This window comes from Acanthaster planci, linkage group LG11, assembly GCF_054643075.1.
Source record: "Acanthaster planci isolate LZ-2023a linkage group LG11, COTS_SCS, whole genome shotgun sequence".
NCBI classification, from domain to species: domain Eukaryota; kingdom Metazoa; phylum Echinodermata; class Asteroidea; order Valvatida; family Acanthasteridae; genus Acanthaster; species Acanthaster planci.
The window spans coordinates 14,054,771-14,068,835 of record NC_141787.1 but is presented as its reverse complement, the minus strand read 5'-3'; the positions used below and the strand labels follow the sequence as shown (position 1 = coordinate 14,068,835).

General features: G+C 43.9%; 1 protein-coding gene across 8 annotated transcripts in view; it reads left to right on the top strand.

Annotated features, from left to right (window-relative positions):
- The window catches only part of ddr1 (discoidin domain receptor tyrosine kinase 1), a 58,323-nt gene that overhangs the window by 33,719 nt on the left and 10,539 nt on the right, over positions 1-14,065 (top strand). For 7 of the 8 annotated variants that reach the window (XM_022229413.2, XM_022229406.2, XM_022229409.2 and 4 more), the window contains 5 exons: positions 8,638-9,165; positions 9,823-9,934; positions 10,450-10,681; positions 11,245-11,392; positions 11,951-12,466. In XM_022229413.2, the coding sequence (XP_022085105.1) occupies positions 9,066-9,165; positions 9,823-9,934; positions 10,450-10,681; positions 11,245-11,392; positions 11,951-12,466 (1,108 nt within the window). In that variant the 5' untranslated portion in view covers positions 8,638-9,065. Of the gene's footprint in view, positions 1-8,637; positions 9,166-9,822; positions 9,935-10,449; positions 10,682-11,244; positions 11,393-11,950; positions 12,467-13,096; positions 13,130-14,065 lie in introns of all 8 variants that reach the window. The other variant, XM_087142932.1, reaches the window with a different exon arrangement.

Here is a 14,065-nt window from a genome sequence, read left to right as displayed (position 1 = left end):
TGACTTTTTGACACCAGTGTTGCTTTGCGTTGTCCCCCACTCACGTGTGTCACATGCTTCTCAAGTTCTCTGGCTTAGGGCGCCCGCTCCTCGTAGGGTAGTTTATTCTAAGGGTCTGTTTGTTTCATTCAGATCCAGATCTCGATCAGTGATCCCTACGTTAGTTTGCTCCATCATCCATGAGGCTTGTTCAGGTGCCAGTGAACCAGCGATGGATTCCTTTACCGAGATTCTGATCCGTCTGCAACAAATTGGCCCTATAGTTGTCATATTATTTTTTTTTTATCTTGAGGGGAGGTTGGTCAGGGGGAAAAGAGGGTTAAAAAATTACTTGCTTGTGCCCTGAATGTTTAATGCACCGGTAGCGGTCCGGCCCTCGGCCGATCGCTTGTGGGCGGCAGTCCGTCTGCCATTGAAGGAGGAATCAGAGGCTGAATTGAGGCAGGAAAAAAAAAGGAAGGGGGAGGCTAGAGAGGGACGGACGATGGGAATACCGGGGGGGGGTAACTACTGGAGCCTCGATGACACTGCCGTAGGATTTGCCTGATCTTCATTCTGGGGTCGACTTGGCTTCAGTCACCCCAAGTGTAGTCGTACTGCTATCCGTAGCCAAGTCAACAGTCAACTCCCGAGTCTGAAGCCAGTCTCCAATGGCGCTGAATAAGCATAACAAGTTGCCCCCAATAGCAGCACAATCTGGCCATTTCTGGCCAACAAACATCTAGAGAACGTTTTGTCATGTGCAGGGCCCACCCAAATCATGCCCTGCTCACACGCAGTGTTCAAAGTTACATTAGGCTGGAATAATGTAACTAACTTTAGCTGAACTAATTATGGGGGAATCCCCAGCCCGCTACAATTAAGATCATCATTAAGAGTCATCACATTCAGTATTTATTACAAAAATTAATCTTTTTTTTTTTTTACTGTTTCCTCACAAGGAGTTGGTAATGTGAAAATTCTCACCAGAGACCACTGACAGTGTTGGTGAAGGAGCCTACATTAATTAATAAAAAATTCGAAAGAAATGATTAAATTTGTTGAAAATCTAGCCTTCAGCATGTTGCCAAGTGTGGAATGAACCAGTTTTTAGAGAAAATTAGTTCACCATGCAAAGACAGAAAAACAAGAAAGTCCTGCTAGTACTGCACAAGATTTCTCTTGACACTAATAAATGCCTCACAAATTACACTGTACAATAAAGAGAACCCTTTTTTTCCCCCTTCGGACATGTTTCATTTTTACTCACTTTAATAAGTTCTCACATCTTGCCAGGTTTACAGCTGCTGCAGATTAGTAACCCCCCCTCCCCCCAGAACCTCTTGACAGAAAATTCTCCTGTTAACAATCACAGTTCACCTGGGCTAAAAGGAAAACCTGGGGCAACTGAGATGCAATCTAGGGAGCGGGCTGTACCGTGGGAAAGTGGTTAAGCCACCAGTTGATGCATGTGAGTGTACCACACACTACATGTACATGTACTGGTACACCCGTAGCTTGCCAGCGCTACGGTGTTATGAGAAATGTCTGAGTAGTGTAACCTCTTCTGGTTTGTTGCTAGGGGCATTTTTCAGGGGTTTTTTTTTTTTCATTTTTTTCCTCTCTCTCATTAAAGTGTTACCTACCCAGCTTGCGTTTTGTGGTGGGATAAGATGGTTGCTTCTGGTCATAAACCCACAAATAGTTGAGGGGAACCTACATGTAATATCTCAGGTCAGGTTCAGGATCGTACAATGTAGCAATTTCAGGTCCATTTGAAGTGTTAAATACATATGTGCTGCCCTCTGTTGTCTGTGATTAAACAGTGGCAGGCCTGATATTTACTGGAACCAGCAGGGCCAGACTTGTTAGGAGAGTTGTGTAGGGAGACCACTGTAGATGTCCATTTGCATTTTTAATGTATGTGTTGACCCTGATTTGCTGTAGTTAGGTTTGACTCGACTCTATTTGAAAATCAACTTAAAATCATGTTTGTTGGCCACAGAATCATCACGGGGTACCATTCCAGTATATTGTACAGAGTACCAGTACTTCATTTCATCAATGTTTGTGAACTGATTTGCTTTGTTCCTGCAAATTGCAATTTACGTGAAGTACTGACTACATGTACATGTATGTGCACCAGCTTCACTGGTCCAGCAATGTTCCCAAAATATAATTATAAACAGTATTTTTTGCAAGAGTTGCGGTCCTTTTCCAGCAACCAGAGTTCAATCTGGTTCCATCTCTCTCGCTTGTGTAAATAAACAGGGCAGTGCGGGGAGTTCGTCATTGCCTCCGGTGTGAGTGATTTATGTCTTGTGTATAGGCAGGGAGAAATGTCTCAAAAAAAAAAAAAAGCATGGAAACATGCCCTGTTGATTGGGCGGACACGTGTAACCATTAGGCGAGCCATTGTAAAAGGGAAAAATGTGCCAAACATGGCAGGGAGGAATTTTGGGACATTGGTGTTTATTTAACGTTGTTAGGGATCACGTCAGAATTCAGTTGAGTAACGCTGAGAATTTAAATTTTTGTTCTTGGTTTGTTTTTCCACTCTTCTTTTCTTTGGTCATGTTTGGCTTCGGAAAACCATGTAATATTCTCTTTTCTAGTTTTAATGAGATTACGAAGAAAGTACCAGTTTATTACTGGTACTTTTGTGAGTTGGTGGGCAATGACCACCAGGGAACTTGATGATCAGTCCACTTGGAGCGAAAGCGAACACAAACTGGAATTTGTGACATCAGATCAAATATTTGCACTGCAAATTTGCAGACGTTGAACATAATTCCAACTCGAGCGAAAGTTTGCTGCCAATCTTTTGTGAAGTCACACTCCATTCTCTTTCACGTGACCTTTATTATTTGCTTTCCTTTTACAGCCCCTGGAAAGTGGTTCTTGAGTTCGGGACATTGCTGGAGTCCTGTTTGCTAACACAGATACTAATAATGAAAACATGCACGGGCAATAAATATAGGCCTACAATTTGCTGTGTCTCCTACACCTGCAGTGTGCATGGCCTGGATTCAATTTTGCCAGAGAGTGCTATCCTAGAGTGCTGTTTCTACCCTCATCTTTGCTTCAGGCAATCAGCTTTTCCTTGGATCAGCTGATTTGTACACATGTACATGTACACATACAAATTTCTGTAAGACTGCAATGTACTGTATGCCCTATACATGTACATGTACATGTACATGTAAATAAAGCTCAGTGCCAAATGTTTCCTTATTTCCTGAATGCCTACAGATAGCTACATGTACATGTACACACCTGTTGGTACTGTTCTTTTTTTTCCCCCTCTACCGGGTACCACTTTTCGGAAGCTTTCATCATAGACAATTACAAAGGAAGCACCGGTACCAGCAGAACCCTGCACGAACTGGTAGCTTGTCCTGCAGTCAAATGAACCACACACTTTTATAGTTTGTTCAACTTCAAGACCATTGTTTAATTAATGGATAGCTGCCCCAGGGTCCCAAGCCTCAGTTTCAAGGCAGCTAATCCACTCAACCTTGGGCTGTTTTCGTAAGGATTACCTGGACTTATTTTTGGTCTCTGCCAGTGGTCTGATGTACTGCTGCAAAAAAAAAACAAACAAGCTTTTTTTTTTCATGCCTCGAGGGTTAGAGCTACATGCACTGGTACATTACGGACACCCTGTCTTGCCAGTAGTAATCTGTACATTTTGGACTTCTCTCCATTCATTTACTACAAAACACTGGTCAGCGTAGAAGGCTTGGTCGAGCCACTCCAATTTAGGTTTCAGTACCTCTTGAGTGTGTTTTGGGCGTGGTCTAAGAGGAGGAGGTTTGCATCACTGGTGTTCCATGTACAAAAAACATGTGGCCAAACCCTTGAGATTTGGACATCTTGGAGTTTCTGGCAAGACAGCAGTAGCCACCAATTTGCATGGGGAAGTCTCCCAAAATCATCCTGACTCCCTTCCGAGTTGCCAATCCAAATTGGTTGCCTGGCATATTCACGAAGTGCATCAGTCCATACCTGCCAATGGTTGATGTCAACTTGATGGGAGTCTGGAGCAGTTGGGACTTCCATACCCGTATTATGCAAGCCTGTAGGAATTGGGGAAGGGGGGGCAGAAGCCCCCAAAAATATGGTGGGGGGACGGGCTCCCCTAAACAAGTTGTGTAATTTGCATTGTCAGAGTGGAGAGTATTTGTAGCAGTGTGTGATAATTTTACTTGGGTCAAATTCGAAAAATGGAAATGTTAGATTTTATTTTTCTGGGCCCCCTGTAACTTAGAATCATCTTCATTCTGTTCTAACAGATCATCAGTGCCTCTTAATGTGCTTACAAGTGCAGTAACGAAACTCATCTGCTGCCTGACAAAAGTAATCAAGCCATGTGCATTTTCAACACTTCTGGTTTGTTACAACCTTTAGCTTTTGTGTAGCACCGCGTTTTCTTTTCCTCTATAGAAGAGTGCATTTTTTGGGCGTAAAATTCAGTGACAGCGAAAACATACAGCGTTTATACCCGCCTCATAGCGTCATGTAGGCCTATCACTGCCGGACTACCGGGAAAGACCGGCCACTGAATACAGGTGAACACAGCATTAAATACCAGCACTGTTGTTCATTGAAATTGATTGAATGATCATTTCTGAGCAACCCCTTCTGGAGCATGGGATGTGCATCCTGGAATTAACAGTTTGAAACCGAAAATAGACATACAGTGTACCGGTGTAATGATGTACGAGTACGACTGAAGGTCATCAGTATGGACTGTGAAGAAATAATGTACATGTATGTCATAAATCACGATATCATCAGGGCTTTCAAATGACTTGTGGTTTCTATCAGATTGACAGTTGGTCAAGTTTCAATTTTGAAACATGCTTATTAACAAATGGTGTTTCCATGTACTTTTATTGGGCCGTACTTTGTTTTGGAATATGTCCACACAGTATGAACCGGTGGAAGCAATTGCCTGAAATACTATCAGTGGGGAACTCTGCAAACCGAATTAAGCTCTAGTGCTGTCTCAATTTTCAATCCAATGAGGTTAAACCTTGCCTTGCTTCTGAAGAAAAGGAAGATAGAGATTAGAAAGAAGTGCCACTCCAAACTTTTGAGGCAGATGGCATGACGTCAGTGAGCGGCAGGGGGCCAGCTAGTCGTCTCCCGCCTGATTGGTCAGGAGCCAGTGCCAACCGAGGGCCCGTGCTGTGGGTCGGCCAGTGCCCCGCTGAGGCGGCCCTGTATGTGTACTTTTATATGCTGTTGGCACCAGATGAGATGTGAATGTCAATTATGGGTGTCAAAACATGCTCACCATTGTGTGTCCCCGGTGCCCGGGCCGCTGTCTTTCCTTGGTTCACGCATGACATGCAATGAGTTATATATGGTGCAGCACTCTGTCCCATTTGTGGTACATGTAGTAAAACTTTGCAAGGAGCCGGCCATTAAAATTTGACTGACAATACATGTATATTGTATGATGATATGACATCTTACTGGTACATGTATAGTGAAATATTCTACCCATTGTGCATGCATTTTTCTATTATTTTCTTTATAAGGGAGCCTATTTAATATCAGAGCAAATGTTTGGGCAAGAATATTAACCCTAAGTTGCCAAATTCCATAGGGTCCAATTATATAAACAAGAATGTTCCTTTTGGGTTTGTTGATCTTGGCGGGGGAAAATATTTTGTGATGTTTTTTCGCCGAAAAGACTTGATTCTATTTTGTGCAGCTGGCTTGGAGTTCATTACAGGGGTGAAACAAGACAATGCTTGTGTGGCATTCTCAGTCAGTTTGCAAGCAAACTTACTGTAGGAGCTTGTTTTGGCAGGGTTTTGACCCTTCCCTGCATTGACCCAATCAGTCTACTGGTGCCATGATCAAGGGACTCTCATTGAAATGGAGACCATGGAACAGCGTCTAGCCATTATTGTCGAGGTGTCAATGGCTAACGAGGTTTGATTGCTTTCACTTTGCTCTGGTGAAGTTGCAAACTGTGCACTGTATTTCTTTTATATCCAGTTACAGCTGTCTGCTCGGTTTCATGTCGAAATCCATTTCCATTTTTCCGCGTTTGAATCAGCACACCGTGTATTTGTTTTGGCCAGAGGAGAGGTTTCGCATTTCAGGGCTGCACTGCTTCAGATAAGGCCATTTATGCCAGTGTTACTTTTGAAATGCGATATTTCATTTAAGAATTTTCCAGTGCCTGATACAATAAAAATTACAATGCTCAAGAAAAGATAAATCTTCGTCGTGTGTTCACAAGGGAGATCTAAAAAATACAATTTGACAGAAATAATTTTTATAAGATCAAGGAGATGCAATTTCAACAGTGCATCTCATTGCCAAGTGCTTTCCTCTCACAGAAAGATGCAAGGGATTTGTACACATTGTGTTGAAAATTTTCAAGTTCGGCAGGCCCTTTTTCACTCACAGACCACTGTGTGCAAGCAGCATACGGCCGTGACCTTTGACACACTTGTTCAGGTTCTACATGTTCACTGACACTATCCTAACCAACCAAGCAGCCTCCAGTGTGTTTTTTTACTATGTTTTTTTACTAAACCAGGAAGCACTTCTTACTCCAAGTCAGTAATGAGTGTGAATGGTAACCAGTGCTTGGATTCTATAAACCCTTCTACGGTCTACCGGTACATCATTGCTTTTCAAAAGTCGCACCCATAATGGCGGCTTCTCAAATGTAAATGTGATTTCTTGTCGCTCTTGGGTATTAGCCGCCAAAGAGTGGCTATGCGGTTTTCTCATGTACAGTAGCCCGTACACGAATGTGTTTCTCCTTCAGGTGCAGCAGACCTCCGCATTGATTAACATACAATTCGAGTCTGCAGATGTCCGTAGATGCGATAAGCTGAGTAGCTTGCCTGCCAAAATGAATCCATCTTTTTTGCAGCAGTACAGACCTCACCAGGTACCGGCCGAAAATGATCTGTCACAAATAAGACATTCCCCCGGGCTGTTGTCAGAAATCCAGGCACTAAGGCTTATCAGTTGTGCCTGTACTACCCCTACATGTACAATGGAGACACTCCCTCCCTGCTCTATAAAAACAACTTACTCAGATTTTCAAACAGTGTTTTTTTGTATTTTTTTTTTTGCTCCGCCGGTGGAGCGGCTCTCTGTTTGGCCAGAGAGAAACATGGAGTAAGATCATGTTACAGATGAGTTTTGCCATTGGTTTGCGTTCCTTTGGAAGCAATTTCATACCCTCGGTGCAAAGTTTATTCCAAAGACACTTCTTCAGTGGACTGCTTACAGTAGGTTGGAACAATGCAATGCAACGCAGTGCCATGCAATGCAACTGTACAGTGCTCTTACAAACTGTAGGTTGTTTCACAGCACTTTACATCAAGAACGAAAAAAGAATAATGACATTTTGGTCGATTCAATTTCTGAACGAAAGTAAAGTTTTAAGATGTTTCTTAAAACCTCCAAAGAAGGAGACGCTTGATCCTTATTTATCATTCTTTCATGAGCTCCTGAAGTAAAAAGCAGAGTTTCTTAAACCCAGAAAGAGGTGTTTATACTGGTACATATAAAATGCTCACTCATACATGTGCATGTACCGATACATGTAAACCAGAATGAGGCACGATATCCCCTGTTAAAACTGTGTACATGTATCACTGATTTTATTCAAATTGCAAAGTTTGCCTTTAAATCTCCAATTCACTGAGAAGAGGCCCCATTTCTGGAAGATTCTCCCTCACCAAAACTACCCTGCTGTAGAAGAGGTTGCATACATGTACTTTACACGTCTCCATACGGTTGGAGTGGGACTCCCACGGGACATGATTTTTCTTGGCAACTTTTGTCTCAGCCAGAATTTGGAAAGGATCCAGTGACTTTGCGCAAGTGCTGTCGCTCGTGCCCTTCCTGAAATCGTTTCCATTAGCATGTGTTTCCTCGGTCAGTGGACTAGATGGACTTTCACTTTGGGGCAATAACAAGGCCTTTTCTGTGCTCAGAGGTCGTGGGAATTGTTTGAAGATTGTGGGGGTTATGCAACTTACCAGTATCACTGTGTTTTTTTTGGGGGGGGGATGGGATTGTTTTGGGGGTTGTGGCTTGAATCCCTTTGAAAATGTTTTCAGGATGTCACTGTTTAACTAGCTGCTCCTGACTGGAAAGTTAAACCAAAATAAATACTGCAGATGTTGTTGTTGTTTATTTTGTTTTCACGGGGAGGGAAGGATGTTTACGCATTCTGTGCTCCTTTTATGTTATATTGGCAAGTCGTATTCAAAGCTTTCGGGAATTATGTTAGATGTAAACAAAACAAATCACAGCTTATCAGAGGTAGGTTTAAGTTTGAGCCCTCTGCTTTTTAACAAGTGCTTTGGTCCAGGTTTGGCTTGCTTGGATCCCCCACTGATGATCTCTTGATTTTGTCGGGAACTCACTGACCATGATTCGAATGCTTTCAGAGACTGCTTGCCAAGAACAACACAGTAAAACCTAAGCTTTGACAAACGAATTATCTCCATTTTGGATGATACGTGATTTTTAATCAATGTAATTTTAAGAATTGGTCTGTCATCATCAGATATCTGGCCAGTTTTTTTTTCTTTTTCTGTAACTTGAGCCGAAGAGAGGAATTGTTTAATCATGTTCCTTCTGTCACTTTCGTTTCTCTTCCTACAGGGTAATGTGAGCCTCGGCCAGTTTCAGCTCATCCCTGGATGGATTCTGTTGTAGTCTGTAGGGGGAGTCTTGCAGGAAATCACCGAGGGTAACGAAACATCCCAGCAAGTTCAGCTTCAAGACTGTGGCTGGCAACCCGGAATTGCATCAGTCGAAAACACTCGCAGTCATCGATGTACGAGTGCTGAAGAGTCAACAGCTGCAGCGGGCGGTGAAGCTCGAAAGAGTGTTGCTGCATAGGACTGGCACCATGCTTCCCTGCAGTGCAAAATTGGACAGACTCGTGAAGGGACCCTGCGGATCTCACTCTTGCACAACGGACATCGTCCCGTTGGCTGCCTGCTTTCGGGGAAAGCTGTAAAATATTCCTGCACTTTGTATATCTACAGTTTTATGCGACTGTATTTTATGTCAAGATTATAAAAAGAATGACTATGACAGTACTGAAGACAAAATGGAGAGTTGCAGCGTTGGTGGTGTTTGTAATGCTGCGGAGTGTTCGGTTGTCGACGGCATGGCTGGATCTGCGTAAGTAGTATTTTGCAATCTGCATTTGATTCAGTTATAAAGTGCAAGTTAAAATTATTTTCAAAAACATTGTACAATAATGAAATTACGTTATTGCATTATATGCCGAGAGTGATTTTTCTCTGAGTTGTCCCAATTTCCTGGCTCCGAAAAAAAAAATTCCAAACTGACAATCCCTCACTGTTCTCTGTTAGCAGATGTGGTTTTGCTTGGCAGGTGCCTTAAAGAGACGCCTGGCACCTTTACATGGCATTGTAGTTTGATTTGAACATAATACGGGTATTTCACAATAGTGCGCCTCCACGAGTTTGCAACGCGTTGGCCAATCACAACGCCAGAAATTTGTCGACCATTTCCAAACGCGCATTGGGTCGACAGATTTCGCGCATTGTGATTGGCCAATGCGTTGCAAACTCTTGGTGGCGTACTATTGTGAATCGCCCGTATTGTGTACGTGTAGAATTTGCACTTTGTAAATACCTACATGACAGCCTCTGCAGGCACAAATGAAGATTATTTTTGGGGGGTGGGGTCTGGCTGGCACTTACACCTGTTGGGGTACGCTTGGTCCGTGGGGTATCAATGCAAAGCTAACACTGGACCATTTGCTGTACACACATGGCGAGGGTGCATGACTCTTTTCTTTTTCTTTTGCAGCAACCTGTCGTGCACCACTGGGAATGAACAGCAAGGATATCACTGACGACCAGCTCGAAGCCAGCTCCATCTATCTTAATGATGTTATGTTCTATGGGCCGCAGAATGCGAGGTGATTGGACGGTGCATGTACCATTCTTCTATTGGCCGTTCAACTCCCATTATTAACTGAAGAGTTTTTGAACACGATTCAGTGTTTTGTTGGAAATTGGAGCTCAATTTTTCGGGAGTGTGTGAGAGGAAGAGGATTTCATGACCAAGAAAAGTCACCCACCAAAACGCAAGAGTGAGGGTGGACACTCTGAAATAGTTCCAAGCTTGCAGCGTCATTTGATACAAAAAATACATTTCTTTACTTCTTACTGCTTGCAAACAAAACATCGTTATCGTTGTAAGTTGCTATTAGACTTTAGGGAACTTGATTTGAAAGAGAACTGCCTATGCTCAGGCCACAGTCAATTTGCCGTCGTCGTCCCCTTGAAAAAAAAGTTTGCAGCTCTGGGTGCGGTCTCAGAGATTTCAGGGTTATAGTTACCCCACTACCATTGTCACGTTATTAACCCTCCTCGGGTTCATTCTAACTTGCCGGGAATCTGTTTCTGTCCCCTTCCGTCCCTCCCTCCTCAGATTAAATTTGGAGCTAGGCAGCGGGGCCTGGTGCCCAGTCAGTGCCGCGCCCGAGGTGGATGGCCGCTACGAGTTCTTGCAGGTCAACTTTCACAACGTGACTGTAATGACGGCGCTGTCCACCCAGGGCCGCTGGTACTTGGGCGATGGCCGGGAGTTCACCCGCAAGTTCCGGTTAGAGTACGCCCGGGACCAACGATGGCGGCGTTATCGTGACAGCCTCCAGAATGAGGTAGGAGCTTGAACAACCACTTTTGGCATTTTTTTTGGGGGGGGGAGGGTTTTATGTTTAAACACCGACCATCAGAAAAGGCCACCATGAAAAACTATGTGCTTCGTAGAAACAGGTTACCGGCTAAAATGTAATGCAAAGTATGTAACTTTTGTGATTTGTTTGCTGCTGATTTCATTTAGTTTAAATAGCTTAGCAGTTGGGAGTTTTTTCGAATGCAGCAAAGCTCAACTAAATGAACTTGTACATACCATGCATTAAAAGTCTACATGATCAGAGCCCAAAGCAAAGCAAAACCTACTCCGAGTCAGTTTGGCTCCACCTTTCAGCATGGAGTAGTTCTCTTTTCCGTGGATGGGATCTCGGTAGTCTCTTACAGGTTATCACCAGGACCCACTTATACAGTGCCTCACCTGAGGCCATCAACTTTAGTCCAGCCAAAGGATTCGAACCCGTGACCCTTTGATCACGAGTAATGAGCACCACTAGACTCAAACCCTCCCCTTACCTAGTCACATGAAACAAGGACAAAGTTTTTCAGGCTTAGCTGAATTTCATATCAGGTGTTTGACGGGAACTGGGACCCCAACAGCATCAACACGTTGCACCTCTTTCCGCCGATCATCGCCAAGCAGCTGAGGGTGGTGCCTGTGGTGGAGATTGTCTCCTCCGTCTGCATGAGGATCGAGCTGTACGGCTGCCTGTGGGAAGGTAATCTCTCAACCCATTCCCATGAAAGTTGCATTTGTGGGCAAAGGGAATTGGGGGGGGGGGGAAGCTGCCCTCATCTTTGCCTCGTCAGCCCTTGAAATGTTCCCCTGGACTTTGTGGCCCTCTGATAAAGTACCCCGGTCTGGTTCCTGGACTAAAAGATTGGGACTACTCTGAGAGATCTTTAGGTCTGGTATTAACTACCGGTATGGTCACATGACTTTAACAGGAGTTCCCATTCAGTTTATTTTCAGTGCATGTGTAAATTGGTGTTTTTTTGCATCTCTATGTCCACTTGTCAACACCTGAAATTATGCTTTCTGTTTACAAACTAAGAGATTTTAATAGGCATCCTGTTTCTAAGAACAAGAGGTATCCGAAACATGACAGCATATTCTGGTTTTTTTGATAAGGCAGGAAACTGGCCTAAAAGTACTTATCTTCTCTGTGCGTGGACAGAAGAGGGCACTATTTAATGACACTAAACAAGAAAAACTGTGTGTAGCTATGAAGCACAACTTGATTGCATGGGTTTTTCTTTCAATTCTTGCGTGCCAGACCATCTGGTGTACTACAACATGGTGGAGCCCGACCTGAGGGGAGAGTACGCCTTCGATGACGACACCTACGACGGCTTTGCCAGCGGGGACGGTCGGCTGATCAACGGCCTTGGCCAGCTGACCGACGGCAACCTGGGCAGCTCCAACTACCGGCTCAGCCCCGCCAACTTTCCGGCGGGCTACGAGTGGGTGGGGTGGCGCAACTCCACCCACCTCAACCCCGTGCTGGTCTTCAAGTTTGACTCGCTGCGCAACTTCACCAGCCTGGCCTTCCGCACCAACAACTTCTTCAGCAAGGACGTGGAGGTCTTCAAGGCGGTGGAGGTCTACTTTGCCCAGGAGGAGGGCCAGTACTCCACCCGCGCCATCCACTGGAACATCCCGCAGGACAGCCAGCACGAGGACGCCCGCTGGGTGACGGTCAACCTCCAGAACCGTCTGGCTCGGTTCATCAAGTGCAGGCTGAGGCATCGCAACAAGTGGATTCTCATTAGTGAGGTGTCGTTTGCGTCAAGTAAGCATCTTGTCAATTTTATCTTCCTTCCTCCTCTCCCCCCTCCCATTTCGGTTCCTGGCCAGGGCAAGCCAAAAGGATCTTCCCGATAAAAAAAAATCCACCCCGCCAATCGCAGAATCGTCAGTGAAGCAAAACATGGGCAGATTGGGGTCATTGAAGTCAAGCTTCTGATGTCAGTCTAGATTGCTCAATTGGTAGATAACCTGCACAGCATTTTGAACGGCTCGGGTTCCACTCCCTCTCACTGTCTTTGGTACAGATCCACGTTGAACATGATCAAGTTCCATACCATAGTTTCAAGTTCCAGCTCATAGTCAACCAATGTTGGAGCAGGGTCTGTTGTGTCAATTCGTAAAGGCGCTCTTGGCTAAAAGGGGGTAAGGGGAAAAAACCAACTGATCAAAGAGCATTGGGCAAATCCAGGAAAGGTTTTCACCAGCTGGTGGATTCAGAACCAGCTCAGAATGAATTCCAACAAGCTTCTGTGTACTCCTTGCCACTCAGAATTCCTCTGTCTTGAATATGCCCAGATATCAGACGGTCAGTAATGTGAACCATTGGAATTTGTATGACGACCTCTCTCACGTGGCTGTTTTGTCTACTTTGTACATTTTTTTCTTTCCGAAGGCGTGCCAAGATATGAACATGTACTTGAAAAAAGCAAGTTCAATTCTTAATCCTTCAATATTGTAGTGTTGCCCCCACTGCAATCAAAGCTTTTCTTTTAATTTGTTATTAGTAGGAACAAAGCATACGGTCTGAACAGTTTTACCCCTTTGGTTCAATTAATTTTTTTTTTGGTACGTGTAGTTGGAAAATTCCAGAAATGACATTTTCGTGTCCCTGTTACATCTGACTTTTATCATTCGACATGAAAATATCACAGGAATTGTTTTCAAACTACTGCTATTTGTTTGGCAGGAAATTTGCATTAATTTATCACTCTTGGAAATTAGAAAATAGGTTTTGAACTTACAAAATCATACATCAGATGTAACAGGGGCGCAAAAAAAAATGGACCCCTAATTTCTGGAATTACCCAGTTCAAGAGTTTTTGCAAGAAACAGGCCTGGCATTTTGTTGTATGTGCAAGGCATAGTTAAAGCATGTATTGGTTCCTGCATAGCGTCAGTGACTGAACTGGATGTTATATTGCATTCAAATTAGTCCCTTGAGGGCACTTCTCTAGTGCCGTTTTTACCAGTAGTTATCATGCATGATGGAATGAATATTTGTACTACCCCATGATGTACGCATGCACAGTTCATCAGGGTGTTTTTTGTCATTGGTTTTTTGGATGGGGTTACTTCAGTTCATGAGATGTAGGCTTGTTGGTACAGTATGGAATCAGTCTCTTTTTGTAGAAGAGGTGTGTTTCTTCGAAGAACCGGTGAGTGGTAACTCTCACCGGTTCTTCTAAGAGCCACCCCACCTCTTCCAAAAGAGATTGATTCCACGGTGTACACATCTGCAAGCCTACATCTCATGTAACTTCCACCATGCAAAGCTTCAAATCTGTCTTACTTCTGTTCAGTAACATCCCCTTTTGGGAGAAATTCCAGGTGATGATAAATTTGATTTGGAGCAACCACCTTG